Below are 24,940 nucleotides of genomic sequence, written 5' to 3'. Positions count from 1 at the left end.
CTAAAAGCAGGAGTTCAATACAAGTTCAACTATAATGGTGATAATACATCAGTTGTTTAGTCAGTTGTTGTAGATTTACCGTTGTGTGAAAAAGAAATTACACCCTCATTCATTTTCACAATTTTAAATATCAGGATATATTAAAAAAATATCTGGACATCTTAGCAGCCTCTATCCATCAATCTATAAAGGGTTATTAGTTATTTCCAAATAATTTGAAACTCATCATATTACAGTGAGAAAGTTTATTCCCAAGTGAAAAAAATATTCAAGACAGCTGCCAAGCTTTTCATGACTGGAAGTCCCAGAAAATCCCCCAACAGTCAGACTGAGGAATGTTGAGGAAAACTGCAAAACAAACAAACAAACAAACAAACAAACCCCAAGAGCTCTAACATTTAACATGCTAACTCAGTTCATGACTGAACAAGTATGGCTCATTTGTAAGGGTTGCCAGGAAAAATTCTCCTGTGTCTAAAAAGAAGCGGACAAATGTGCATCTCAATAAAACCACAAGATTTCTGGTACAGTGTCCTTTGAGCAGATGAGACCAAAGATGTTGGCCATAATGCTCAAGGTCAGGACCAATCATTTTTTATTTTGTCCTGATATCCAAAACCTTGGAACTGACAGAGGGTATACTTTCTTTCCACAATGACTCTACACCAGGGGTCGGCAACCCGCCACTCCGGAGCCGCATGCGGCTCTTTAGTCCTTATTTTGCGGCTCCGGGTGGTTTGGGAAAATAAATTAGAAGTATTTAGCTGAAGTGTATTTTATTTGAGTTTAGTTCTTTTTTTAACTTGTAGTTCTAAATTGGAAGATTATTGTGATTCTGAAATATAAAAATAAAATTATATTCTATTATTTTTTTTCATCGCTCAAAATAAGCGTCACACTCGCTTAAGCCGGTGTACCCGCCGAAATGCGGTGCATTTATCAAGACTTTCAACCCCAGGTAGGCCAATTATGGATCTTCGGATCCACATTATGTCGGCAGCTGTTCTCCACCGTGAACTATGTTAAAGACAAACACCGCTCACGCCTCACAGACGACAGATGACAGCTTACAGTCCTGCATGAAGATGAATGCCCCGATTTGCGGACGCTGTGCGCAAAAGTTCGGGACCATAAGTCTTATTGTAAACCTATCACGGCATTTCAGCATCTCTTTATTGACCGCTTTTCACACACGGTTGCTGTACGCATACAGCCGGCTGTAGCTTTTCAGCTCACAGCCCGACAACACAACAGCAGAGAGAGCACAGACTTTAAGGCGGCGAGGCGTGATTGCAGGTGCCGCTCAGGTGCGTCCGCCTCCCCTGCAGCGGCACTGCAGACCACGCCCCGCCACACACATTAACGTGGTAAAATACATATTTAGGCAGAATTTAGCAAATATCTATTTTTCATCTTTTAGCAGCATAGTGCTTTTTTTCCAATTATTTTTTAAAAGTCAGGTCAAGGCTCCAACAGCCCAAAGGCGATATAAGGGTGGCGGCTGACAACAGTTTTTGTTTGCTATGGATCATTTTAGTTCAGCTGGGTGTCTTTGCTTTTGTTATATTTCTTTAAGAGTTCAAAATGCGTTAATTGCATAAATAAAATGTAATTTTCTCCGTAGCACTTCATGGATTTCATAAGGAACACACCTTAGTTGCTCTGTGGATTCTTTTAAAAAGCAGTTAAAAACTTTTCTGTTCAAACAAGCCTTTTGTTGATCTACGTATTTTATATTCTTTACACTATTTACATTTGATCTTTTACATTGTGTATAATGTCTATTGATTGTATTGTTTATTTTAATATTTGTGTACAGCGCTTTGTGACTGCCTGTCTGTGAAAAGCGCTTAATAAATAAACTTTACTTACTTACTTTAGTTGTTCACACAAAGCACAAAGGTAAAAAACAATATATACAGTGTTATCTTCATTTTAGATTTCAAAAAGTATTTGCGGCTCCCAGTGTTTTCTTTTGCGTGGAAACCGGGTCCAATTGGCTCTTTGGGTGTTAAAGGTTGCTGACCCCTGCTCTACACAGTGGCTATGCTGGGCTTGGAGGCCTTCCCAGCAATAGATTAATTACACTTTTATTTGGTTGTGCAAGTGCTTCACTAATATTGGTTAGTTAGCTATTTGGTTTGAGGCAGTGATTCAAACTCCGTTCTTGATATCCCTCCGTGCATATCAAATGACGCCCATAAGGAATTTAACTGTATGCCATTATGAGATGAAAACAAAACTAGATTAGCTGTTGCTGACTGCTCACATGTGGTGTTAGAAGACGCACCTTAATTTAGGCCTATAAAAAATGATCTTATTTGAACAGTAATCGCGATTTGTGGACAATACAAGTAACAGACATTCAAATCATAGTTTGAATGTCTGAAACAATAAAAGCTCCACGTGTCAAAAGTTCATCTCCGCAACGCAACAACACAGAAAGACTGTATCCGACGTGGAGGGTCATTCTAATCACGTGAACTCCTTTTAGCCGGAAGCTTAGTGTCAGGGCTGAACCACGTGATCAAAATCTAGGACAACTCATACAAGGTGTAGTCAGATCCTTGAACAACAAGACAGTTTATCGTTTATCTGACACAAAAATAGTACAGAAAAGCGGGTTGTACGGGTGGGCAGTTTTATAACCCACATTGCTCCGGTTGCTTCCGCACCGTGTTGTCTGTATCGCATCTGTGGCACTGTAGCGGGTGTTAGTCCGCAGCAGCTGACGCTCTTGTCCGCACCTTAATCAACGTTTTGTTCTTGACACCAGACCAGGAAGTCAGATCTTGACGCCTACAAGCTAGCTGTTACCTTAAGCGATGACAGCAGAAAAGAATTCAAAAACAAGATACATGGTTGTAGTTTGATAGTAAACGACGCCGTTTAAGAGCCGGTGTTGTGCCAAAAAGTGATTTCCAATGTTTCCGTGTGTTTTTTATGTGTAATATCGTAACATATGTTGCTAAATAGACTTTGGTGAACAGGTATTACAAAGGGGTTATATATAAAATTAAAAAATTACCTGTTTCTCAAGTATATTTGTAACTGGTTACGTTACTGGTTTTGCTGTAACAAAACAAATTTCCCACCTGTGGGACTAATAAAGGTCATCTTATCTTATCTTATAACCAGTCAGCTCCCTTTTGTCACTTAACATGTTTACAGAACTATTTTTGCTTTTGTTGCAATTTCAGCTGTCCTCTTGGCCAGATTACTCTTAAAAGAGACATTTTTAAAGTGAACAGGAATTTCTTTTAAGTGCATAAATAAAGCTTATATAAAAGTCACTGCCAAAAATTGATTGCGGCTTCTACCTTCTTACAGGAATGTTGTTTGTTGCTCAAGATGACTTGATATCATTGATGAGGGATACATTTGACATATGTTTCACATATTATAGACCAATAAGTTATTTATAGCAGTTTAAATACAAGCAATCAGTTTTGGCAAATACCGGAAATCAGTTTTTGGCAGACAATCACTTTTTGGCACAACACCGGAAAGCTAAGCTGAAAGATTCAAACTCTCGCATTTGACCTGGTTTACATTCAAGTCTGCTATCTAGCTTGTTATTTAGCCATCTGGAAGGATTGACGCTCCATAGTATTAGCAGCTAGTTACCGCTAGCGAGTCGGTGATGGCGGTGGCGCACAGAGCCTGCTTTGTGGCTGGATTTTTATTCATATTACTTCTGCCTGGGTGCGAAGCAAGAATACACAAGCTTACATTGAAGGTAAGGCGACAAATTATGACAGCGCTAGCTCGGGAGCTAACGGTGTGTTGTTTTCCTCTGCTCCCGTCGAGCTTCTTACTAGCCAACTCGTATGTTGTAATTAACTCTAATGACAGAGGACGGTCCAAACATAATGTCGCGTTGGGTTTTGTTATGGGCGCACGACAAAAGCTACCGAAGCTTCTTAAATCTGAGTCTTAGGAGACATGTTTACTGACTGAACCACAAGAGCTGAGCTCTACTTGTTTGTTCCTACAACCAGAATGAAACTCGCCACACCATCGACCTCAACAACTTTGGCTTCTACGCCAACGGAACTCTGGATGTCCACCTGCATTCACTGCGAGTCCCGGAAACTCTAGTGGACTACAGCAAGTCCCCAGTAAGTCGTGTGTGTGTTTGGTTATATGCGGTGGTTCACTTACCTTTCTTTTCAACAGGTGGCATTGTGTTCTTCAAAACGATAGGTTGTAAATGAATTAGAGAAAAAAAGAAAGAAAGAAAGAAACTAATAATAATAATAATAATAATGATAATAATAATAAAAAACAGGAACAAATTCAAGCTAGAGGTAATGTTGTACCAGGCAGTGCCGTTAGATGTACGGTTTTATATATTAATATGAAATGGCACATCTATTACAAATGGGTCATTCCATTTCAATTCATCATTTATTTGCATAAAACCTTTAAATCTGAGGCCACATTTGAATACAACTATGTCGAAATGTTCTCCAGCCTCTCCATAAATGTAAATCCACATCTGTAATTCAGGTGCATCAACAGTTGTTTGACTTTGAATATGAAAAAAATAAAAACAACTAGCAGTCCTGTAAAGACCCATTAAACCTATCATATGTGCTCAAACTAAAATGAAAGTTGAATGAAAAGAACATTTTCTTCTTCAGGACTAGTTGTCTGTTGCAATGTGATTTTATTTTTTTTAATTGCGTGTCTCAAATATGGCTCTCTACTTGACCAATGCAATGTTGTTGTTGTTTTCATATTTAACTAGCCAATACAGAGTGGTTGTTGTTGTTGTTGTTGTTTTTATTTATCTATCCTGAATTACAGATCCTGGTTAATTTTCATGATCAGAATTACCAGTGACAATCTCAAGCTTTTATCTTTAATAGTTTTTGCCATATTCATGTTCAAACATTAGACTGTATACCTGTACAGTGGCCACTTATTTTTCTTGAGCACAAATTCACTAACGTTGGTGTGACTTGCTCAGTTTCTTACTGACACTTAATCCAAGCAGAAGACCCAAATAAAGGACAAATTCACTGGTTTTCACTCAAAATATGCCTTTTGGACAGAGACTCAAAATTAATGCGTGATTGGAAATGAAGGCTCTGAGTCTGTGTTACTTTACCTGTGGAATTTTTCAGTTTTTGTTAATAATTGTACAGCCTCTTGGATTTTAATAAACGGGTTCACTGTAGCAGATCTATAATCAAACCCACAGTCGCTGTCCTTTTGGTGTAAATGGACAGCAAATTATAATCATCAACAGATTTATTTATTTATTTATTTTTTTAACACTGAGGCTTTGAAGAAAAAAAAAATGTAACTATATGTTTGTTAACTGCTTTTTAAAGAATTAATATCCTGACTGGATTAGGCTGCAGACAGAGTTAATGAAGTATTTTGGCCCAGCTAACATATTTGTGTTGTTAGAGTTTGTGGTTTCTCTATGTAATGTGGCAATATTTTCTTCTATTTTTGTATATTTTATACAGTGTGTAAAGTGTTTGTTAGGTTTACCCAAAAGGGTAATCTGGATGTAGGGTTTTCACTGGGAGAACTGGTCAAAGGAGTTTGCAAAGAAAAGCGTCTGGACTTCTTTAAGTTGCTTGAAGACGTTTCACCTCTCATCCGAGAAGCTTCTTCAGTTCTAAGGTCAAATGGACGAGAGTCCCAGATTTAAACCCAGTGGGAGTATCCCCCCAAAGAGGGACAAAGGACCCCCTGGTGATCCTCTAATCACATGAGCCAAGGTGTGAAAACGGGTGTTCAGCCAGGGTTTCGGGTGAGCCCATTGTGAAACCTGGCCCCACCTTGTCATGTGAATTCCTGAGGTCAGATGGCCCAGGATGTGAGTGGGCGTTAAGGCGTCTGGGGAGGGAACTCAAAACTGGATTATAGATGGCAGACAGATGGTGTCGTAAACCACCGCCTCTGTTCAAAGATGGTCGCTCACAGTGGACATAGATGGCCTCTTTCACTCCTCTTTCAAACCATCTGTCCTCTCTGTCCAAAATGTGAACATTGGCATCCTCGAAAGAGTGACCTTTATCCTTAAGATGCAGATGGACTGCTGAGTCTTGTCCTGTGGAGGTAGCTCTTCTATGTTGTGCCATGCGCTTGTGAAGTGGCTGTTTGGTCTCTCCAATGTAGAGGTCTGGGCATTCCTCGCTGCACTGTACCGCATACACCACGTTGTTAAGTCTGTGTTTTGGAGTTTTGTCTTTCGGGTGAACCAGTTTCTGTCTGAGTGTGTTGCTGGGTCTGAAGTACACTGGGATGTCGTGCTTGGAGAAAACTCTCCTGAGTTTCTCTGATACACCGGCTACATAGGGGATGACAACGTTGTTGCGTCTGTCTTTCTTATCCTCCCTCGCTGGTGTCTGATCTTCTTTTCTGTGACTGGGAGAACTGTTTCGTCACTCATCCAAGTGACTTCTTCAGTGTCAGCTGACTCCAGGTTTCCCAACTTTATAAACAGTACATTTGCACAATGACTGAAACTAGCACCACTCATGAAGGTCAAAGATCAGTGGTTGTTGATCAGTGGTTATGATAATTTGCATATTAATTATCAGGAAACTGACCTCACAGCCCAGAAAATCTTTTTAGCAAAGATTTTTATTTTTCTTGGTACAGAAGCAAAAATAATGAATAGAAACAAAATAAACAGACAACAAAATTGGTCTCAGAATCAGTTATCATTTAAAACAAAAGGATTCAATCTGACCTTTTTTCAAATTTTATTTATTTATTTTGCAAGTGGCACATTCTCAGGAAAATCTGCAGATTTTACCTAATAGTTTGAACAAGGATGATGAAACTGATGCAGCACTACGGAATTCCGCAGAAGCTCATCAACATCATCCAACAGCTTTATGAAGACTCGTCCTGCCAGATCATCCACAATGGAAAACTGACCAACCCCTTTGCAGTGAAAACCGGAGTGAGGCAAGGCTGCATGCTGTCACTGACAATCTTCCTGATCGTCATGGACTGGATCATGAGAAGAACCACAGAGGGCAGCAACACCGGTATCCAGTGGACCCTCACCAAACAGCTGGAGGACCTGGATTTTGCAGACGACATCAGCCTTCTGTCCCATAAGCAGCAACATGCACAGTCCAAGCTTACCCGGCTCGCTGAGGAGGCAGAAAAGATCGGCCTGAAGATCAACGTCAGAAAAACGAAGGTGATGCGGTTGAACAACCGACAAGAACATCCACTGCAGCTACAGGGAGAAGACTTGGTGGAAACCAACCGCTTCGTCTACCTAGGAAGCATAGTCAACAGTGATGGTGGCGCAGATGAAGACGTTAGGAGCCGGATCAACAAAGCAAGGCTTGAATTCAACACCCTGCGACCCATCTGGAACTCCAAAGCCTTATCTCAGCAAGATCTGCATCTTCAACAGCAATGTGAAAGCAGTCCTTCTGTATGGGTCCGAGACGTGGCGGGTGACCAAGACCACTACCAGCAAGATACAGATTTTCATCAACAAGTGCTTGCGACACATCCTCAACATCAGATGGCCTGAGAAGATCTCAAACACAGACCTGTGGAAGAGAACCAGCCAGAACCCGGTCGGTCAAGACATCAAGAAGAGAAAATGGGGCTGGATAGGCCACACACTTCGAAAACCACTCGACAACGTCGCAAGGCAAGCACTGGACTGGAACCCACAAGGGAAAAGGAAAGTGGGGAGACTCAAACAGACGTGGAGAAGATCTGTCGAGAGCGAAGTGAAGGCCGCTGGAATGACGTGGACCCAGCTGAAGAGAGCAGCCCAGAACAGAGTCCGTTGGCGTGGTGTTGTTGCGGACCTATGCTCCCCCAGGAGTCAACAGGAAAATTGATTTTTGAACAAGGATGGGTAAGTAGTGTTGTAACTGTTTGTATACATGCTCATACTGGCTAATGGAGATCAGGGTTTTTTTTGTTTGTTTGCTTTTTCTTTTTTTTCCTTTTTTAATTTTCTTTCTTCCCCAATAATTCATCTGACTAAAGGACTGATGAGCTAAAACAAAAATGAATGAATCCATCCAGTTATTCACATTTCATTAGAATGGCAACTTCTCCTACAGTATTGATCAGGATTTAATCAAACCATCACGCAACGATCATCTAATGGGTCTTCACCTGAATTACTCAACTGCAAGGTCTCAACAAAATGTGCTGTTTTGTGGCGAACAGCCTGTTAATTGTCACTATTCATGGGTCAGATGAGCTACTACGTCACTGACATGTTTTTTTGTTGTTGTTGTTGTTTTGTTTTTTTTAACTACAGGGGGGAAAAACAACACACATCAACATTACCTTTAATAAGCCTCTGTTTCATAGACAGTTGTTGTTAAACATTCGAGTGCACTGTAAGCAGTGTGACCACTGAGGTAATGTAGTGGAGTGCTTGAAACAACAGTGAGTTGGGCTAACCTGACACAAAAGTCATGAAGCAGCAGCAGTGAGCTCATCAACCTTTGGTCTTGTGCTTGCGATGGTGTCAAGTGTCATGTTTTAAGAGCTGATTTGACAGTAAAAACTTGCAGATCGAGTTGGTGTGATAAAATATATGTGTTATAAAATAAATGGAGATTTGAATCAGCTGCTTTTAACCCTACTGATTAATCTAATCCCACTTTCTTAAGGTTGGGTTCAGCCTGTCCAGATCGCGTGTTAATGGAGTCTTGTCCTACACAGTAAGTACATCATCATAAATATTTCTGTCAACATTGTACATCATTATTTTCAGACCTTTTAAAATCAGTTGTGCAATCATTCTTACAAGGACAGCCTTTTGTTGAAATGCACTTATGAAACTTTTGTTATTATGAATACAGGTGTTGAGTGTGTGTGTTTGTGTGACGTTTCCCCCTCCAGGCAGAGGAGTCGGAGACATGTCCACTCACTCTTAAAAAGTCGACCAATGACGAGCCTCTCATTCTTTTTCTCATTGATATCAAGAAACAAAGGTGTGGATGTTTCAGCACCAGTATTCAGAAATGTTTGTTACAGTGCTGTTGGCAGCTCAATATGTGAAGGCTAACTGTGTAATTTGTGTTTGTGTAGCATCAATGTGACTGCTATGGGTAAACAAGACAACATACTGATGGCGAAGGAAAAGGTTGAAGCAGATAAAGGTTAGTGTTGGCCACACAAATACCAAAATTTGGATTTTGCTTCCTTCAATGGTATCATTTATACAAACTAAACTTTGAATTTCTATCCCCCCCAAAAAATTCTATTTAAAGTGTTCTATTGAAGACTTGTCTTATTTTTTTTTTTGATCAAGAGAAGAGTAACTCAGATGTATTCATTAAGGTTCTTCTGTTTTTGTGATAAAGGAGCAGGTCTTAATAAGTGTTTGTTTATAGTATTTACATGATATGTCAAATGTAAGATAATTTCATATAGTCTCTCATATATTTTACACAGAGTGTAAGGATTTTCATGAATGGTACTTGTAGCTCTTTTCCACTAGTACTTACTCTGCTCGACTCGACTCTGTTTTGGTCATTTTCCATTACAGTCGAGTGTCACTCAATGTGCGTGGGATTTTCATAACAACGTGGCTGAAAGTGCTGTTACGCCATTTATATGTGGCACGAACGCCACAACTATGGCAGTGTTGTTTTTTGTGTAGCTATTTCCCTCATTACTTGGTTTCAAAAATGGCAGTTTTGATTTTTGTGAACAAGACGCTCTCATGACTCAAACACTGACATCACTGACTAACCAGTCGGTGTTATTCAGTCTGTTAACATCATATTTTCGGATCGCCTCTGATTGCGTGGAACCCCGGCTGAGTAGGCACTAAAAAAAAGTACCTGGTACCAGGTACTACAAGCCTAAGCCGAGTCAAGTAGGTACTAGTGGAAAGGGGCTTTGCTATTATACTGTCCATTGTTTTCATTAGACTTTGCCTTTGTTTTTGTTTTCTTGATATGAAAGCATCCACCTGTGTATAGTATGCTCGGAATAAACTAAATTTCTATCTTTGTGCCTGGTGCCTGCACTTGTGCTCTGTAGGTCAGAAGAAAGTCAAACGTGCATCAGGAGAACAATCAAAAAATCAGGATAAGCCAGCGGTGCTCCCGAAACAAGCGGAAAAACTGAGCGATGACAAGAAATCAGAGCAGATTGCGCAGAACCCAAAAGCTGAAGCCGTTGATGTGCCAGGGACATTCAATGTACGTTTTTCTTGTTTTGTTTTGTTATTTTGGTCTATTTTTAGTGTGATTTAATCCCAAAATTAATTTCTACTCTGTATTTCATTTTAGCTGAGCAGTCGCAAGCAGCTGACTTTAGATTTGGGGGAAATCCACGGCACCTACAACTTCAGTGTAAGAAAATCCTCCTTAGCCAGTATGCTCAGGCATGTTTAAGGGTGGGATTGTCTCTGACAGGAAGTGTTTTCTCTTTCTCTCAACAGTTCCGCATGGTGTTTGGCTCAGAGGCCGAGGGCCTGTACAGCTTGAAGTTCCACTACTGCCAAAACAGGGAGCCGGGAATCGACAGGGCCTACTCATTTGCAGTGAGTTGAGTATTTTTGAGTTTATAAAATGCAGACTCATGTGCGCGTGTCTGCTTACCATGTTGCGTGCATCACAGGTGGAAGTGACGGAGAAGAATCCTGATGGCTACCTCTCTGCAGCGGAAATCCCTCTGTCTCGCCTTTACCTTTATATGGCTGGAGTTTTCTTCACTGCTGCTCTGGTCTGGGTGTACAATCTCATGAAGCACAGGTACACGGGCACAATGAAGAAATAGTGAACCACACTGTTTTGCAGGATCCGAAAAAAAAAAAAAAAAAATTCACTTGCACAGTTTGTGGCAGGGCTACTTGCATAATCTGGGAAGCTCTTGCTACAAAGTGTATGATGTAAGACTACGGTTAGGGCCACTGGCTCATATGACTCCATACTAAAGTGAACACAATTTGTAGTGTTTATTGTTATAATCACTCTAACATCAAGCATGATAATATTTGCTAATTGACACTAATTAGATCATTAAGCATAGGATCCTGTTGTTCACACCTCAGTGGAAGACTGTGACTCAGTCACTGTTTTACAGTGGTTGTTGAGTAACTTCAAGTATTTCACACTCACTACAAGGACGTTTCAGTTTATAAAGTTAAAAAATCGACTTTGGCTTCTTTGACACATCATACTTTACAACGCAGCCCAAATAGATTTTTTTTTTAAGAAGATATCTGAAGTATTTGCTCCAATCATGACAGTGAAAGAGCACTAGCTACCACTGGCCTTCCACTAGATCCCACTAGTGCCCCACAGGACTCTACAGACATGCCCATAGATGCTGCAGCCTTCCCACTAAAGGAACATAAAGCAGGTTTACAGTGAGTGATTTACTAAAACGTGTTGTCCTTTAGCCAACTTGGCAGCTATAGCTCTGACACAGTGTTCTGCTGTGGCTTACTATTGCTCTGGAAGTGCTCATAGCCCAGAAAATACAGAAGAAAGAAAGAAAATTGAGTATAAAAACATGCGATCCCATGAACTGCTGGATTTATTAAAGATGGCTGAAATGCGTTCTGTGCTGACATGGCTCGAGCTTAGCTAACAGTTTTCCATTCCAACAAAAAACCAAAGACGGACTAACAAAACTGAGCTGCTGAGGTCACACAGTATCCTGCCCCAAAGCATTTGCCCAACGTTTTCAATTGCTTGACTAAAATATACATCATAACTAATTATTTGGATGAACCCTAAGCAGTAAGAATAAATGGATTTCCTGCAGCAGTGGTCAACATTCAGTTATATGCAATGTTTAAACATCTCTCTTCTGTGTTTGTTTGCAGTTACAGTGTGTTCAAGATCCACTGGCTGATGGCAGCGCTAGCTTTCACAAAGTCCACGTCACTGGTTTTCCACAGTGTAAGTGCATCACCACCACAGCACAGTCTCAGTTTGAATCCTCTCATAAAAAGAGACTCACTGAATTCTGCCTCTGTCCCCGTCTCTCTCAGATCAACTATTACTTCATCAACACTGAGGGGCATCCTATTGAGGGCTGGGCCGTCATGTATTATATAACACACCTGTAAGCAGAACCTCAGCAGAATCGGCTTCTTAGGTTCCTAGGTTATTTGATTTGTATTACACAAAAAAATATGTTTGTATCCTTCCCAGGCTAAAGGGGGCGCTCCTGTTCATCACACTGGCGCTGATTGGTACCGGCTGGGCTTTCGTGAAATACATCCTGTCCGACAAGGAGAAGAAGATCTTCATGATCGTCATTCCTCTGCAGGTACTGTCTCTCATTCCTCTGCAGGTGAGCACCAAATCAAATTGGGTGATTTTTATGTGTATTTTCTTTGATGGCTCGCCGGTCGTGCTGCAGGTCCTGGCTAACGTCGCCTACATCATCATTGAGTCTACAGAGGAGGGCTCCAGCGAGTACTACGTGTGGAAGGAGATCCTCTTTCTGGTGGACCTTATCTGCTGTGGAGCCATCCTTTTCCCTGTTGTGTGGTCAGTGCGGTATCTGTTGTTGAACTACATTTTAGTCCCAAATTAGTTTTGGTGGCTAGTTTTTAAAGTTACTAAGATTTCTGAGATAAGAGGATCAGTATGGGAAAGTGGAGCATGTTTGATAGAGTAGAACGCCCAGAATAATTCAACTTCATGAAAAAAAATGGGACGGGACCAAAAGCGTTGCCGTCCAGCCCTGCCTACTCGATGAAACAGTCATGAAAATTTTCAGTTTGAAGTTATAAAACAAGAGACAAGTAGTTTCTTGTAATTAGAAATGAGCTTTGTATTGCATGGTGTATGCATGCAAGTTTTCCCCAAATAACAGATTCATTGTATAACACGTGTCTGTCTTTAAAGGTCGATCCGTCACCTACAAGAGGCTTCAAGCACCAATGGCAATGGTGAGTCCTGCTGCAACTACAGGGCTTTATTAGGTGGAGAGTTTTTGTTCTGTTTAACTTGGTGCATGTTTCTTTCAGATGCCATGTATTTGGAGAAGCTCAAGCTCTTCCGCCATTATTATGTGATGGTAAGAAGGCCAGTATTTTGCTGTTGTTCTGTGACCCTTTATTCATCTGAACAATTGGACCAGTAATAGATTTACCAGTTACACTGAAAACTTGCCTCTGACAATGCTTTTTAGCAAAGCAAAATTACTCCTGAGGAAAAGGAAGATTTCAGTGTGATTGATATTTTTTTTGTTTTTTATGTGTAACCGTACAATTTTAAAGTCTGAGTTCTTACTGGAATGTTTTCTGTCATTTTAGATCGTGTGTTACATCTACTTTACAAGGATCATAGCCATTCTGCTCAAGATCACTATGCCTTTCCGGTGGCAGTGGTGCTATGAGGTAAGACGATGACGGTGCAGCTACAGCAGTTGTTTGTCAAACGGCGAGGACGGTCTGTGGTCTCTGAATCAACAATGACTGGCAATACTTACCTGATGTGAGCTGGTATAAATCTGCCAGCACATTACTTATTTAAAGCCCTTTATTACTTCATTACAGTTGATAAAGAGCACTGTACTCCCCCCTGAGGCCTGATGGGATATTAGCGTAGCTTGAAGAATGTGAAACAGCACATATGTTTAAAAGGCCCTGTGCTACTTATTTGTTTGCAAAGAAATTTTCCGGATGTTGTGGACAGTGTTAAGACACTTTCTCCTGTCTGTTATTAAACGCACTGTTTCTTCTTCAGTTTCTGGTGGAGGTGTCGACTCTCATCTTCTTTGTGTTGACGGGCTACAAGTTTCGCCCAGCATCCAATAACCCCTACCTCCAGCTTCCCCAGGATAAGGACGACGTCGAGAATGATGAAGTGTAAGCGTGACACGTCTGTATGAACCCTCACCTGGCATTTAAATAACTTATCCTGTTACTGAGTTCTTACTCTACCTGATTACTTTATACTTGGAGAAGTTATAGAAAGTAGCACATCTTCAAAGTATGGTCGAAGTAGCCAAATTTCCTTATGAGTCTTTTATTCAGATTTTTTTTTTGGTTAACACAAAGTGAAAACACTATGATATAGCATAGCATGTGTGCGGTGTGATCATAAATGAATATTAAAGGAAATTGGTAGAAGAAAACATCACTTTATGAGTAATAGTAGTTGATTTGTTGAGCTGAAACTATTCTAGTGGTGCTGACTGTCTATTTAGTCCCATCACATAAGGAGGAGGCTCGTGTGGGTATTGTGTAGCTAAGCGTTTGTTTTTCTGTGATTTCCATAAGATTTAATAATTACGACTGAACTAAGATGAAGGTTGAGAAAGTGTTTGCCATTAAAAGTGCTGCTGCTCTTCTGTTTGTGTTCAGAGTGACTGAGTCAGGCGCACTCGAGGGTATTTCCAAAGTCAAGAAGACGTCCAACGGACGCGAGCGCCAGAAAGAGTCCACCTTGTGAGCAGGAAGCTGCATCTTTGGGAGTGGCCAACTAAACATCCCCAGGCCAGCTGACAGAAAGGGGTACACACACACACACACGGACCAAGGCTCCCCACTTCCAGTGACAGCTCTGCTATTGAAACTCTTTACGTGGTTGCAGTGGTTGTGCCCACTGTCTGGCTATGCAAAAAAAAAACACGGACTAACTTATTGGACGCTCTCTGTTTCCCTTAAATGCTCCACCTAAAAACTGAGGGGTTTTGGGGAGCTACAACCACATGGATGGGTGGAGATATGGAAAGGAGCTCTGATGTTCTGTATGTTTCATTTCTCTCTCTCTCTCTCTCTCTCCCTCCAAAGATAATTTTTTTTAGACACTTGCTTTTGAGTGTGTTTATAGCAGCTATTTAAAACGGTACTTCTGCGAGCCTCTTAGCTGTAACTATTCCTGTGCAGTGTGTGTGTGTGTGTGTGTGTGTGTGTGTGTGTGTGTGAGTGTGAGTGAAAGTGAGACGACACAGGATTTGGCTACCCCTGCCTCCCCACCCCAGTGACAATAGCCCATACTCAGGTAAAAGGCTAATCAGTATATTTCAAATTTAAGCATCCATCTCGTGTTTCCATTGTTCACGGGTCAGAAAAATCCCACTTTATCACCACACAGTACCGTATGTTTGTTTTTCTTTTCCTCTTACATGTATGATTTGTATATTGAAATATATGGTTAACAAGAGGTGTTATATTTCAATATAGATTGACTTATTACTAGAGATGGCACGATACCACTTTTTAATGTCCGATACCGATATCATAAATATGGATATCTGCCGATACTGATATGAATCCGATATAGCCTATTTTGTAATCAAAAAAAATTTTTTTTTATAAATATCTTGCTGCATTTTGTATAAGTTCAAACTCAAGTTTTAAAAAACAAGAGACTGAAGCTATTCTGTTATACACTCCACCCAGAACATTTCATAGTTCAGCAACACAGATCAATCTAATAAATTTAAACCTACACCATCCTCCCTATTCTGGTATTTTAAAGAGTACTTAGTGGAAATATTAAGCAACCTAACTAATAGGGTTGCAAACTCCCAGCAAAAATATTACACCCCCCGCCCTTAATCGATGTAATCAACTTTAATTTAATGCAAGTGTAAAACAAATGCACAGAAATCAATTGTTTTTCTACAATATTTAAATAGATTCAACATCTTTCTTCAACAGAATTGCAGACTGCACAGATGCTACCTTCCCGAAGGAAAAAGTACTATAGCTTACTAGGGTGTATATTAGACTTTTTAGTTACTATATACAGTAATAGATTTCTATACATTTAATCAGATGACCACTTTTGTTGTAAGATTCAGATAATTATTTATTCAAAGTTTTTAAATGACATAACAAAGAAAAATATTTCTTTGTGCCCCCTTTTCCCTGTTAATGCCTTTTTGCTAGACCCGCCCCTGCACAGTTACCAGCTGTCAGATACTTAGAAAAGGATCCTGATGTTATTTGTCTCTCAGAAACAGTTCATAACTTCCCTTCAACTCATTCATGTCACCTAAAAGGTAAACCTGTTTGTCCATCACCTGTTCAGCTCTGATGATTCAGTAAGGACATCTCCTGGTTTCATCTTCATGTTTCCCTCTCACCACATATCATGACCAGCAGCTTTTACAGCTGTGGCTCCAGCAAACATCAGCTGATACTAGAAAGTAATATTAAATACATTCTAACAACAGCTGATCACACTTAAACGTGCTGCTGTTGTTTATCCGCTGGTTTCCTCTTTGTAGCGCAAAGTGGGCGATAAACAGATAAGAAAGACAGGACTTGCTGCAGAAAAGCCGATCAGCTGATCATTGATCAGTTTCATGTTTGAAGTAATAGTAGGAGAGGAAGGGGGAGTGAATGAGAGAAGTAGATGCAACTGCGCAGCAGAAACGCAGAATAACTTCAGCTTTGTGTCTATTTTTTAATTCTAGCTGAAGTATGGGACAAATCGCTTCCTTTTCACCTCAATATGGAACTCCGATGGCCAGTCAAGCTGTGGCTCAATATATCAGTTGTTAAGCTTAACGTGGAAATACTATGCAAACATTCAGGGATGAACTTGCACATTTGCTTTACTTCTCTGGGATAGTTTTCGCCGAGATGAAATGCTGCAGTTAGGAAGCATGTAGCGAGGCTCCAAATGCTCCAACAGACCGCCGGCAGGTCTCGCAGACAACAGCCGCTCTATCACGTGACACATACTGCTCCGATGCACCGAGCTGGGTTACCCCAAGTAGTGCGCTTTGTGAGGTGATTTTGTGATACTTCGGATCGGATTACATTTTTTATTTCTCTCCGATATCCGATCCAATAATTTAGGTCAGTATCGGACCGATACCGATATCGGATCGGTCCATGTCTACTTATTACATATTGAAATGTTATATTTCAGTATTATTGTTGATGTTGGAGACTTAAGCGTTCCTCCCAGCCCGTCACTCGGACTGCTGCTGTAATTTAGTGCTTTAGTGGTTTGAGGACAACTCCCATACACCTCTGTGAATACAACCAATATGGTGACATGTGAAGATGTAGGCAGATGAACAGGGTTTTTTTTTTCTCTAAAATAGGCAGAGAAGTTTGGCCTCTGCATTTTCAATGACGACCTTGTTCTTTAACAACCCCTCCCCCCCATCTCTCGTTTGGCATTGCTGTGCCAACTGGACAGAGAAGTGACCTAACTGATCATTTTTGAATTTGCCTGCTTTTGGTTTTACCTTTTTGCTCTTGATGTGAAGCTTATTTTATGAATTATTGGTTTGACATTAGGTTTTGAAAAGATCAGCAATGTGTGTGCAGCCAGACCGAGTGGATGGCCATTTGTAAATAAGACTGCTGACACAAAAGGAGGCACATAACACTTTGCTGAGCAGTGCAGAGAGGCTTTGTGGAGGGCTTTAGACAGTTCAGGTTCAATCAGATTTTTTTTCTTTTTCTGGATAGACAAACAGGTGTGGCGATGAGGAAAGACTACTGAGATTTTACTACAATCACTCCGGTGCAGGGATGACCCCAGTACCCTGGAGGGAAGGATTTAGCAGTGGGCGAAGTTCACTTTAGTTTCAGTGAAAACATTTTTTTTAATTGTTACAGAAGGCTGTTTGGTGTCTGTATCAGCTGTCACAATAAAGTTCTGCAAAATTCTCAGATTACACTGTTATGTATATGTCATTTTTGTGGTTTTATTAAACTGCATAGCTTGCACTAAAATAATCAAAATGGGAAAAGAATTGTGCTCCAGGCATGAAGAAAAGTGGGGAACCTGCAGAAGGAGTCACATTTGCCCCGAGCTTTGGCTCCTCCTGTGCCTGGTGAAGGGGCACCGACTTCTCAGACTCGACAGAGCTCCTTCAGAGGCCCACACATTCAGCTGCTGTCTGCACACACACAGCAGTACTCTGCATGAGTCAGCTGTTTGTGATGCTTACAACATGTTGAGGGTCTGACCTGCTGTTTCTTCATTTACATGATATGTAAAGCAACTACTGAGCAGGTTTTGCATGACAGCCGCCACACCTTTCCTGCCCAAGTTAGGAATACCTTCTTTTTCTTAACTTAGTAACATTTTTGCCCTTTAGAGCAAAATTAGATACAACTAAACACTTGTTAAACACCAGACCCTGCTCTCTGACGTTCTCCTGAGGTTCGTTCGAAGAATTCCTGCAGTGGGAAGTTACCTAAGTTAAGCAGTTTCTTAAGTTAAGTTAAGTTTCTTGGGCAAAGTTGCAAAAATGAACCCATCCATGTAAAACAAACTAGTTAATAATCTAAATGTAAACTAGTACGCTATTTTATATCACAAGGAGGGCAAAATGTTCCGTTTATGTGACTATAGGCATAAGACGTATAAACACAATGGGATTATATATAAGTTGTGTTAACTAGTTGTATCTTGACCAAGTACGGCTGTGCACACATTAATGCATAACTCATAATACGTTCACTACGTGTTGAGTAATCACTCCTGACGTAGTCCTTTAGGTTTCACATAACTTTCCCGGTAGAGGGTTTGAAGCCGAAAGCACTCGTTTGCGCCATTTTCTTTACATCCTTTGTTTGGTGCTATATCGGCGGGTCACTGACGAGGTGAGTTCTTTGATTCATAAAGTTCCCCAAAGTTAAAATGCACATCTTTGGTGGTTTAATGACGTCTGTACGCTGCGAAACAAAAGGAAACAGGAGTTAGAAAAGATGACGGAGACGTGAACTTGACTTTGCTGTTGTTTACTTTCGGTCTGTCTGTGCAGCTGTACATCGGATGTAGTTTTAAGATATATTTGGTTTATGTGAGTGTTAAAGGGGCACAGACAGATAAGAAGTAATCCTGTAAGTGAGACTTCAGCGGACTCGATGTTTTCATCCCCCTTTTTTATTGCAGAGTCCGTCTATCTACATCCATAAGAAACTGCGGCGTGTAAATAAAATGTAAATGTGAACGAAAGCAGACATTGAGAGCATATTTGTGACCGATGTAAGATCCAGATGTGGTTCATTAGCAGGTTTTAGAAGTTGTATTAGCACTGCTATTGATTCATTGATGTGGTGACACTGATTTACTTCCTCATTGTCTGCGATCCCACTAAACACAGTGACGAAAAATGAAACAACTGCACGACTAGCTTCAGTGTTTTAAACTAGTCCTTCAGGTTTATTACATTCATTTGAGCCTATGTTCAGGGAGGGGAAGTCACCTGATGCAACTGGTTGGCGGGAGGAAGAGAGGACCGAAGAGACACTGGAAGAGATCAGTGTTGCCAACTTGTTCTTTGTCGCTATACACTGTAAAATCTAATTAGTTCACAGAACTCAAAAAACTATGTAAACTCGTTGCCTCAAAAAAATTGAGTAAAGTTTTACTTAAGATGATTAAGCTAGGGCAACTTACCCATTTTGAGTACACTGTACAGCCTCATTAGTTCCCAGAACTCAAAAAAATTGAGTAAAGTTTACTTAAGATGACTAAGTTAAGGCAACTTATTCACTTTGAGTATAGAGTAAAAACTTATGTAGTTTCCAGAACTCAAAAAAAATATGCAAACTCGTTGCCTCAAAAAAACTAAGTAAAGCTTACTTAAGATGACTGTTAGGACAACTTATTAATTGCAAGTATGCAGTATTAATAACTTGATATTTCTGACTGTACAATACTAATTGTTTACCTACTGACAAACATTTTAAGTTCAACTAAATGAAAAAACAATTTGTGGTAACCTGAATGTGATTAAAAATAATTAACAACACTTTTTGTAATGATGTTAAAATGAGCCCAACTTTTATTTTCAAATGCAAAAAAGTATAACAGCCAACATACTGGACATGTTCTGCTGAACAACAAACAATTATAATCTTACAATGAAACAAAGTCTCAGATTTAATTATTCTGAAAATAAGTTTAGGCCTACCACAAGTTTGTTTTGTACTTACATTACTTATATAATCAAAATGAAATGTATTTATTGTTCTGTCACAAGTGCAGTCTCTGACTTAAACAACACATTTGTTTTTCATTCCAACACAGGAGCTGGAATGTTGTAATATTTTAAGGATGCTTGTTTCCAGTCCAGGCATTACTGCCTGAATGACTGTCATGGATCGAGGTGATCCAAATGTAGGTGCAGAAGAAAGTCTTTAACTTCCCTTAAGTAGAGTGGCAGTGGATGTGGGTTGGAGATGCAATGAGCTTGAACCTGCAGGCGACCATCTTCCCTGACGACACCATCTGTGACGGAGGACTCATCTCTCCTGGTGTCCTGCAACCAAACAATCATATTTTTTGGAACATGAACTTAATTGCTTTCTTAAAACATTTTTTTCTGCATTTGGTATAAAACAGACTCTAATTTAGACGATCTCAGGCTCCCTCCCCACCGGAGAGGTGACATTCAATGTCCCACTTGTCAGTCTGGATAGCCCTGACCACCACGCAACACACAATAATGTCATGAAAGCATCATTTTAAAAAGGGCTATTCAAACATGGCCAATAACTTTCATTCTAATGATGTGCAAAATGATTTGGGCACAAAACAGATTTTGCTGTTAGAAACTTGCAGACTTCACTATATACAGTGTAGACCCTCTAAACTAAGTTTGGGGGATGTGATCTTTCAAGAAATGCAGACCAAACTGTTGTTGTTTGTTTACTTACACAGCATGTCTTGTAGAATTAACTGTGGTCACCAGCAACAGCATCGTGCAGTCATATCTCAAGTCTAATAACAGAAGACAGGAAAAGATCAGTAAAGAAACAACTTCCCCAAACCAAAGCACAAAAAAAACAATAAGTAAAACAGGCTGATCTAAAGTATGATTAAAGTTCAGCCTGATTAATATAAATGTCACTGACAGTTGCTAATATATTGGAAAACCAAAACACTTACCACTGAGTTGATGTCTTTCTGTCCAACAGCAGGAGTGCTGGTCCCGAGCCTCAAAGACAGTAAGAAGCAAGCAGAGGGAGAAAAAACAGAACATTTTTCAGAAACTGATTTGATCCTTAATGGCTGTGCAATCATTGTAACTTACAACACAGAAGGTCAATGTAGAACCCCATACAGCCAAATTAGACTAACACATATAGTATTAAAAACACCATCTACTACTGTGTTTGAATGTGTGGTATTGGCACTGTCAGTTTAAGCCTAAAGAGATATGTGTTTGAAAAAAGACCACCTAATTTAAATATAATCATTACATGCTTGTTAAAAGTTAACTTCCAATATATAAAGTTTCTAATAAGCAAAATGACCAGATCTAACATATGGCAGGGTTTATATGTAACATAATGTTTCTTATGATTCAACTGTGGAATTTAACTTAATTCTTTAGAAGGACAAGCTATATTACTTTATTCTCAAGTATAAAGCCAACCTAGACTTTAACCATTTAACAGGCCACAAATCTGGATTATAGTTTTCACAACAAAACTTGTTTTTAAACACATTTTTTAACAAAATAAATATTATTGTTATTATTATTATTATTTAAAATGTAATAAAACAGAAAAGTCGTTAAATATAAAAGCAGTTTGCTTATGTTGTTAAAGAAAGGCTAGATTTGACATTAATAGATGCCACAGATGTTCAAAAGCTGACACAAAGCATGAAAAAAATAGACGTCTCCGAAAACGTCGGAGCATTTTTGCAAATATGTGATGTGACAACCAAATCTCACGTGTTGACTTTTTTTCAAATTGGTCGACATAGTACATTTTTCCAACGATAGGAAAGAGGTGGCTTTTTTTCCCCCTTTCTTTACTGTTTTCGCGCTGTCCTTAGAAAACGCTTACAACACACACACACACACACACACACAAACGTGACGACAGTATTTAGAAAAAAGCATGGCGCTTATACAGGGGCGATTTTAGCCCATTTTTGGGGCTGCTTCAGCACCCCCAAAATGAATCAAAGCACCCCCAAAGATTTCTTACTTTTTTTGACAATATTTGTTGTTTGTGTGACACACTGCTAAAAATATAAAAAGCATACAGTACTTAATTGAGACGGAACATTTTAACAACAAAAGTATAGATAACCCCTGCCCCCTCCCAAAATGGTTTGTTCCAGCTCGCCTCTCCCCTACTCTGGCTCTAGCGCTCTTGCTGCCAGAGCGATGGTGGCTGAGACGCAGTGGAGCGGAGGTGTGAGTGCCTGGCTTAAAACAGGACATATTGGCTGCATTTAACCTTCAGTTACTCTTTATATAGTTCGGTAGGAGTCAGGCCATGTTTCTTTTTAGCTGAAAAACATTACACCCAGGTAACCTGCTGTGTTGAAAACGTGTTTTCCGGCGATGTTTGCTACCCTACAATCCGTCCTGCTCTGTAGTAAAATCAGTGACATTTGACCGTCCTGTTGCTCCCATTGAAATATATACAGCCTATTTAAAATCTAAAACTTAACATTGTCCGTAGCCTGCTGTTGTTACCACTGTCCTGTTTGAAATGGAATGAGAGAAACTGGTTATTTTGTCGTCTGTACATGTGCTGATATTGAACCCAAGGTACTAACTAGCTAACTGACTGGATGCCCATTAACCTTATAACTCCTGTTGTGTGTGTGTGTGTGTGTGTGTGTGTACAGAGAGACAGCCAGGTTCATAATGGATATTTTTTTCAAAAAAAGGAGCCACATTTACGTAAAAGTGTAAGATCAAATGATCCATCAATAAAGGATAATGTTGGATCAGTGTTTCAATATTTATATCCTTTATTAGATGTACATGTGGTTTGGTTATTTGCCTTTTGGTTGAAAGTACACTGAGAGAGGACTTTTTTATTAGTGCTTCTAATAGTATTTGTATTCAATTAGATTAAAAAAATCTATTTGTGTATGATTGTCAGTCCAAAGAGGGAGAGAGGAAAGAGGGGAACATGAGGAGTACAAGAGTACTATCAAGTACAAGATCAGGAAGAACCAGGTAAGAAAACAGACAGGGAACAGTGACAGCAAAACAGAAACTGTTAAACTGGCAAAGAAAAAAAACAACAACTAATTTTACTCATAAAATTAGTAAGTTGTGTTCTCCCTATATTAAAGCTGCTATACAGAATCTGCAAAACAAACTGGGTGGTCAGCCCTGGCACTGCATTACCATATTGAACTTCAGTCAGAGGAAGTCACGGTTGCCAAAACCTTTTTGAAGCTCAAGAGTGAGGCTGGTGCCATTCCAGATATGTTAACATTGTACAATCTTCTGGATAATCGGATCTTCCCCACACTGAAAACTGTTATTCAGGTTGCCCTAACAAACCCAGTTTGCAGCTGTAGCTGTGAAAGGTCTTTTAGTGTCTTGAGTCAGCTCCATACCTGGCTGAGAAGGACCATGGGTCAAAGCAGACTACAGCACCTGGCTGTGATGTCAGTTGAGAAAGAGATGCTTCAGAGACTTGACCACCAAAATGTGATAGACAGATTTGCCAACCTCAAGGTGAGGCGACATAGGTTAAAAGAAAAGAAAAACTCTGCAGAGCCATAGTAGTATCTAAAGATCTTTTCATACACTGTATACATTGTACCATAGGCCAAGGTGTCTCCATTTTTCTAATTTTTTTATTAATATTTTGTACATATCAAGGACTCTTCTATTTTTGGAGTGTATTTTTATGTATCTGTATTATATTATACATACACATTAAAAGTGAATCTCTGTCCAAAAAATGCACTGTTTACTTTTTACTCACTATGAGCATCATTCATCATTTTCCCCCAGTAATTAAGGTTAGGATATGTATTTTTTTTTTATTCCAATCCATTCTTCTTTTGCAGCATTTAAATAACCTTTATCAGATTAGATGTTTTTGTTGCAGACTTTTCAAAAAAGTGTTTTGCTTTTCTTTCACAAATGTGGGGATTAAATTGTGTTAAAATGTACAAAACAGTGATGTCATGTTTTGTGATGAGGACCCAGGCACAGAGAGACTTGATGAATTTAAGAATCTTATGATTTAATAAAGAAATTTGCAGACTTGCACAGAGATGGTAAAATTATGATGACTGATAATGGAGATGAAGACGACAGACGATGAGGACAGGGAGGAACAGGGGTTTAAATGCACCAAGGAGACAGTCAGAGGGAACTCGGGACAACTGGAGACATTTAAGGATGCAGAGACTGACAGAGACAGGGAAGAAGTCTCATCGTGACAAGTAAAGTTTACCTTGCCTGGATGGGCAGCTCTCTGGGTGCTCAGCACCCCCAAAGCTCTGATTCTAGAATCGCCCCTGCTTATATGTATTATCATAACTCTGGATTTACTGGCCTGTAATTAAAATTTAAAAACTTTGAAGTTCGAACTTTCAATGTGGGCTGAGCGTGGCTGCAGCTTGTTGCTACGTCAGCTTAAAATAGTCATGTGATTTGGAGGTGCAGCCTGTCCGTGGACCACAGAGGGTTAATAACACTCACCTTCCTTCCATTTCCGGAGTGTAACATCCAACCACCTGTGTAAAATCCGAAATTCCCATGGTGTTGTTCAAAATGTGCTCTGGCACAATCATAAGCATCGCTTGCTACTGAAAACAAGAAAAAAGCCGGTCCTGCTATGGGCTGAACCATTTGTTAATGGTGGAGGGAGGGGGGGACACTATGCAATATATTCAGTTTTAGCATTTATATTCACTGTTGACTGTAACTACACTCAAACTGTTAATGCTATCTTATTTTAATATACAACACTGTCATATGCAAAACTGGGGTAGCAAGGGATCATTTTAGGGTGACACTTGCCACCCCATGCCACCCTTCTAGATCCGCCCCTGACCATGCCATCAGAGGGGCTCCGTACATATCAAATGACGCCCATAAAGAATTAAACTGTATGCCATTATGAGATGAAAACAAAACTAGATTAGCTGTTGCTGACTGCTCACATGTGGTGTTAGAAGACGCACCTTAATTTAGGCCTATAAAAATGATCTTGTTTGAACAATAATCGCGATTTGTGGACAATACAAATAACGTGTACAGAGAATATAGAGCATTTGTTGAGTGAGACAACAAA

At 39.9% G+C, this 24,940-nt stretch overlaps 1 protein-coding gene and 1 long non-coding RNA gene across 3 annotated transcripts; one reads left to right on the top strand and one right to left on the bottom strand.

The window, feature by feature from the left end:
• Positions 1 to 3,466: 3,466 nt before the first annotated feature.
• On the top strand, positions 3,467 to 14,570 carry LOC100694723 (protein GPR108). Of its 2 annotated transcripts, XM_019360606.2 has the most exons (18): positions 3,467 to 3,739; positions 4,002 to 4,121; positions 8,634 to 8,684; positions 8,866 to 8,957; positions 9,055 to 9,125; positions 10,015 to 10,175; positions 10,266 to 10,328; positions 10,418 to 10,519; positions 10,597 to 10,730; positions 11,810 to 11,885; positions 11,978 to 12,051; positions 12,141 to 12,258; positions 12,352 to 12,482; positions 12,843 to 12,886; positions 12,965 to 13,014; positions 13,253 to 13,336; positions 13,686 to 13,807; positions 14,306 to 14,570. In XM_019360606.2, the coding sequence occupies exons 1-18, from the start codon at positions 3,644 to 3,646 to the stop codon at positions 14,391 to 14,393; spliced, it is 1,677 nt and encodes a 558-aa protein (XP_019216151.1). In that variant the 5' UTR covers positions 3,467 to 3,643; the 3' UTR covers positions 14,394 to 14,570. The 2 variants fall into 2 exon arrangements, with proteins under 2 accessions (XP_019216151.1, XP_025763490.1); XM_025907705.1 differs by lacking the exons at positions 3,467 to 3,739; positions 4,002 to 4,121 and adding an exon at positions 7,419 to 7,861.
• Positions 14,571 to 17,075: 2,505 nt separating this feature from the next.
• Positions 17,076 to 19,664, bottom strand: LOC109202701 (uncharacterized). The gene is made up of 2 exons (XR_002062646.2): positions 19,129 to 19,664; positions 17,076 to 18,595 (listed from the first exon to the last, which is right to left on the bottom strand). It is a non-coding gene; the product is annotated as an uncharacterized LOC109202701 (long non-coding RNA).
• Positions 19,665 to 24,940: the final 5,276 nt, after the last annotated feature.

The sequence above is a fragment of the Oreochromis niloticus genome, linkage group LG6 (assembly GCF_001858045.2).
Source record: "Oreochromis niloticus isolate F11D_XX linkage group LG6, O_niloticus_UMD_NMBU, whole genome shotgun sequence".
NCBI classification, from domain to species: domain Eukaryota; kingdom Metazoa; phylum Chordata; class Actinopteri; order Cichliformes; family Cichlidae; genus Oreochromis; species Oreochromis niloticus.
The sequence above is the reverse complement of the archived record's forward strand: the minus strand, read 5'-3'. Positions and strand labels throughout refer to the sequence as shown.